General features: G+C 42.4%; 1 protein-coding gene across 1 annotated transcript in view; it reads right to left on the reverse strand.

Moving 5' to 3' along the window:
• The window catches only part of LOC126535862 (scavenger receptor class B member 1-like), a 31,714-nt gene extending 25,714 nt beyond the window's left edge, over positions 1–6,000 (reverse strand). Inside the window, exons 1-3 of the mRNA XM_050182706.3 lie at positions 5,879–6,000; positions 5,371–5,451; positions 2,440–2,531 (exon numbers count right to left, since the gene is read on the reverse strand). Coding sequence (XP_050038663.1) covers positions 2,440–2,531; positions 5,371–5,392 — 114 coding nt within the window. The 5' untranslated portion in view covers positions 5,393–5,451; positions 5,879–6,000. The remainder of the gene's footprint in view (positions 1–2,439; positions 2,532–5,370; positions 5,452–5,878) is intronic.

Raw genomic sequence — 6,000 nt, forward strand, 5'->3', positions numbered from 1 at the left:
AACCAGTATTTGAACCATAGGTTTTTTCTCCCAGAATATTTCCCATTTTCTGGCTACTTCATCCTGCAGCAACTGCACTTTTGTTGCCTGCCCGTGCTCTTGCGATGCTTTCTGTAGTTCAGCGACAGCTTCTCGCATCTTCCTGTTCCACCAGCTTTTCATTTTCTTTTTTTCCCTCTTTCCAATGAGCATGTTGCTTCTCTTTCTGTCATAACTGCACTTAGAAGCTCCCTATACTTTTCTTCTACATAGCCCCCTTCTACTTATACTAGTGCCTCTGGTGCCACCTTCTGTCCCTATAAGAAACTTTTGGGTAAATTTCACGACTAAAAGAAAGTATTAAAGTACCCAGGTTCTACTACTTATTGTGTAATTCAGCAGTGCAAAATTTACAAACATAGCTTGACTGTCGGCTTTAATGCACCATCATCTACAGTGAGGGCAAGTGACTGAGGGCATGTTGCTGACATGCAAGCTTTCTCATATTGCCAACTGACGAGTTTAGGACCAATATGCAGATACTGAAAGATACAAGTCAATTTGTGTCGTGGTGCATACGCACGTAAACTTAGTTGTGCTGAAAAGAACAGTGATAAAATTTTTATGTTAATAGCCGAGACATTGGCAAGTGTAGCAGCATAAACTAAAATAGTACATAAGACAGTTTCAAAAACTGCAGTGTATAAATCCCATTGGTGTTTGTAAACATGCTCAGCCACTTTGAACACAGTTATTATCAACATTTAATGTGTTCAGAGTTTCCAGCGTGCCAAGCAGCAGACAGTGAAGTCGAATATGTTGTGCCGGCGACGTTAGGACCACCAAAAATTTGTCCCCTGTGTAGTTCAGTGCATTGAATGTGGCCTTCAGCAGCACGGTGAAGAGGCATTGCTGCAGTGCATGCGCACGAGTGTGTGGCGAGCAAGCACTTTTTCGTTTGACAATAGTGTAAATTCTGTGCATTTTCTTCAATGCACCTGAACTGTAGGCTCACATGCCACCTAGAGAAGCTAGCATGCAATGCATTCCAGCGCGAGATAGGACATTTTCTATTCCCACACTTGCCACGTTATAGCTAGCCAAGTGTGGCTGGCCATGTGGACTGTGCCAGACTCTAAGAGACTGTGAGTGGCCACTTTTTGCCAGTGTTGTGCAACTGTGTCGCACGCGACGCACAGTCGCATTAGGCTGGACTGTATCTGCCCCTTTAATGTAGCACATGGCAGGGTGAACACATACGAAGCTAAGTCCAGCAATTTAGTACCAGCAAGGAATATCAAAATAAAATGTACCTTTCGAAAATTCTAAAATGCGCTAAGTGAGGCATAGAAGTGTTATTTGCTGCACAATTAATGATCAGATCCTTTAAATTTTTTAAAAGCTTGTGCAACAACCAATTCATGATGAAGCAAATGGAGCTGTCTACAAATTCAATGTAGCAGTCAAGCTATGCAGTGTAAAGTTTCATATCCAAAAAATAAAGTGCAGCATAAATCTTTTGGTGGTCTATTAGTGCATGAAAAAAAAAAAAACGGTTGATTGCTTTTTTTTTTTTTCAGACATGAGAGAACACCAGACACTCAAGATCTTGAAATGCCTCATGAATCTCTCACAATGCCAACATCTATACATGTCCCTTGCCAATAGCAGGTTAAAGGGGGCCTGGAACACTTTTCTAACAAACAGAGTGGCCTCACTTGCAAAGGATGTCGTCTCACGAATCTCACGCTGCAAATTTTTTTCGAATCCTTCAACTATAAATGGCGCTACTGCACTGATACACAGCTATCTCTCGTTTCATCTCTCCTAGTGCACTGGAAGCTACACAGAGGAGAAGCCAAGAGAGCAAAGCCCCGCCCAAAAGTTGAGTGTCGCGGTAATGAAAGGGCTCGTTGCGGCACCCCTTGGCAGCTGCGGTAGACATGTCTATGCAGCACGTCGCTGCCATCTCAGATGCCACATGCAGCTGATGCAACTACGTGCAGTGCAAAGGTGAAATTATTTTTCTGTCCTATGAGAGTGCAGACATACTTCTTTATTTAACTCAAAATTAGCAATTATGTATTACTGAGAATGTTCTTAGGATCACAAAATCAGCCAATAGCATTGATTGACCAGCTGCTTTTGATGATGACATTGCAGAAGTGAAGGCAAGTAATTTTTTCCAGTGCTTGACACAAGATTGTGAATTTCCTACTGCATGCAGTGCAGTAATATTTGGCTCGCATGTTTACAGCAGCGTCTACGACAGAATGGCAACGTTTTCTTACTATGTTGAAAAAGTATTTCAGGGCCCCTTTCACTGTAACAGAATGTTCTAACACAGTGTCCTGATAAGCTGCCCAATATGGCAGCGTCCAAGGGCTGCCAATGGAATGGTCAATGTGTAATGTAGGAAGCCCAAAAAATGTAATAATAGGCAAAGTACGACTAATTTACCTCATCTAAAAGAGTGATGAACAGTCTCCGCAGAAGGAGAGCACCACCACCACCAAAAACAGCCAGAAAAAGTCCAAGAATACCAAGCACAGCTAAAAAAAAAAAGAAATATGTGTGAAATACCTTCAGTAGTGCCGCCAAAAATCTCTGGTACTACATGTGTATTGCGTAATAAGTTACCATAATAATAATAATTCCGGAATATAAGAGGACAAAGGCTGCCTTTTCATGCCAATACCTGAAAGAAAAATGAAGTGCCCCCTCAAGCTATCTTAGTTTCACTTGCAATTATTCTGGTCACTGCAAATATAACCAGCCCTGACAATTAAAAAAATGAAGATATGCCAATGCAAAATAAAAGATCAAGTTCACTCTATTCGGGAAAATTCATGCAATGTGTCCCTTCCTCCCACTTCCCTCTTTTATGTTTGTAGGAAAGAGCAAAAGCCTATGAGCAAAGAATTAAAAACACATAGTTGTTTGCATGATGAGAGCATGAGCGATGATTAAAAAGGCAGACTGTCCAGCAATTAAATACCAGCAATGGAGACCAACTAAGAGCAATATCAATGAACACAGGAGTAATGATGGATCCAGATACCTACTATCGATTGAAAGGTCACATTGTAGCAAAAAAAAGGGAACGCAAGCACGTGTCCAGGATTGACAAGTTGACTCTGCCTTGCTCAGAACATGTGCAGATAAGCTTTCCGGGTAACTTCTTCCACCACAGTGCTACTTTTCAGTTGATAGCGTTATTTTTTTCATTCCTTGCTTAACCTTACAATTCGTGAATCCTTATGAACTCGTTCAGCTTTCTGTAACTTTAAAATAACCATATGTTATCCGTTGCACCTTCCACCAACACTTTCATCACAAAACTTCACGATTAATTCTGCGTAGTTAATGCAATATATAAAGACATGCGAACTAGTGCCTTGTACAATAAACAAGTGTAGCTTCCATTCAGAGCGACACTAGAGTTCATGAAATGAAAATTTGAAGAACCAATAGTTTCTGAGCTTGCATTCAACAAACTAATTGGCAGTACAGTGCCATATTAAAAGGGAAGAAAAATATAGCAAAAATAAAAACTCTGCACCATATACAAGATGTTCCCTTGCTTACATAGACCAGTCAACAATACATCCTAAGGTTTTCAAAAACCCACATAAAGAAACAAAGGCATGCTTAACTATTGAAGTTATTGCAGACATATGGTCATAGCCTGCTTTTGAAAGCTGAGTTAAGATGCCGAAGTGCCTCAAACAAGGCAAGAAAAGCTGAAATTCTACACCCCCTTTAGCACTGTATGTGGCTTCTACTTAAATTCTGGGGTTTTACGTGTCAAAACCACAATATGAGAATGAGGTACACCATAGTGGGGGACTCTGGATTAATCCGGACCACCTGGCGGTCTTTAACATGCACATAAATCTAAGTACATGAGTGTTTTTGCATTTTGCCTCCATGAAAATGTGACCGCCATGGTTCGGATCGAACCCACAATCTTGTGCTCAGCAGCGCAATGCCACAGAAATGGCACTACCATGGGGGGGCATGCAGTTCCTACTGAAAGAGCAGGCACGACTAACATGAACAGACAATGGAAGAGCGAATCACTAGTTGCGCAACCAAGTAGGTGCATTATGAAGGAACACAATCCACGAAAAGGTAAACAGGTTTCTGCATCGTTACCCATGCAGACCAAATTTAATTCACATAAGGCTCAGAATGTAAATGTGTTCAACGAAGGAGGGGGCAGCACACACGCAACTGCATTTTGACATTGAATAATGAGGCCAGATAATGTCAACAAAGGAGTGGCCGCCCATGTGTGCTTGCTACTTCACGAGACTGCCGGAAATGAGCAAGTCCTGCACTTCAGTATACTCAAATTATGGAGCGACTGCAGACAATACACATTGACAAAGAGAAAAACAGCATTTTACTGAATTGTTACAGACAACTGGTTCAGTATTTGTTAAATGAAAGGTTACTAGTTCCTAAGAAAGAGGAAGAAATAAGAATGCTTGAATAAAAAGCACTGAACACCTTAAATGTGGCAAGACAGCAGTGTACAGTGACTTGAACACTTAGAAGATGAATGTAGGTGCAATTACATCTTGTCTTGCTTTTCGTGATGCAATATAAGGCTGCCAATCAAGCTACTTTCTTCAATACGAAACAGAGCCAGGTGAAATGCAATGCAAGCACTACCTTAGCTATCAAAATCGCTACGTCCTAACACGGGAGCCAGCAGCAAAACCAGTTCCAGCACAAAGCAAATGGCAAAGAAAATGAGGCAAATTTTGGCCAACGTCCAAAAAGGCTTTCCTCGTTTGCCTTTATTAGCATGACGCTAGCAACTAAACATCTGGCACTGAAAATATATACATAAGATACTTACATACATAACGAGAGAACAAAATTAGCAGATTTTTTCCCCGTTTTATTCAACGTGGTAAACGCACGTGCGGACGTCTGTATTGATATTTTAAGCTATCTGTACCAGGCAGCTGCAAACAAGTCCGCGAATGACAATTCGCATACACAAAGTTAAATAAGCACGAACAGGATTTTGGCTGCAATTCAGTTATATCGCGGATATGATAGCCAGACTACAGATAAGCTTGGGCGTCACGGCATTGCGCTTTGAGCACAACGTTCTCTGGCATGAGCTAAGGAACTTCGTTAATTTCGCACAAGCTTTCGACGACATAATTTAGAAATATAGGGTTTACGCTTAGCGCACCTTCGCATGGTTAAGAAGTTTCAAACTTTGCTTGCTGCTGCCTTCCGAGTTCGTTTCAGGTACAACACGCTTGCGCGTGGCACGAACTGACACTTTTTGAAAAAAAGTATGCTCCGTAAGTGCGAATAACTTGAGGTAAAGCATGCGCGCGCCTCACGTATCGGTACATGACTCACCGATGGCGCGAGTCAAAGCCATATTTTCTTCTTGAGTCGTCACACCCACACGATGTCCCAGTTAGCTCTTTTTCCGACAGCCTGAAAGCATACCAAACCGACGTCTTTTCACACGGTCACAACAAAGCCAGCAAGTATGGCCTAGATATCACGATATACGTAATGTCAAGGTAGTCTGCAAGCCCAGTGGCCCGCTGACTGAGCTATCGCAAGAACGGTGTCCTCGATCGCTTGTTGCTACTGCGGCAGTTTCGTTTGACAAGAGCGCTGAAATAAACCGCCCGAATCGAAACAAGCTGCTTGCCAACGTCACGTGCTTGCCTACAGATGCTAATAGTTTTTCAAATGTCCTAGCGTGCGCTAAAATGTCACTGAGCACGACGTTAACAGTACAGTGAAACAAAGTCGTTTTACAAGCAACTCCCCGAAACACAACACTACAGCACGGCGTGCACTCACAACACAAGCGCGAGGTATACAGCCGCAAATGTCTGCAGCCTTCGCTTACCTTTGACACGCACATCCGCCAAAACGCTGCTCAGCAGCCAACCAACTACACGACATATACGAGCTGCGAGCACGGTCGCTGCAAGTCGTCACTGTTGTCACGTTGAGTTTGGCGAGGGCCCC

This window comes from Dermacentor andersoni, chromosome 4, assembly GCF_023375885.2.
Source record: "Dermacentor andersoni chromosome 4, qqDerAnde1_hic_scaffold, whole genome shotgun sequence".
In the NCBI taxonomy this organism is placed as follows: Eukaryota; Metazoa; Arthropoda; class Arachnida; order Ixodida; family Ixodidae; genus Dermacentor; species Dermacentor andersoni.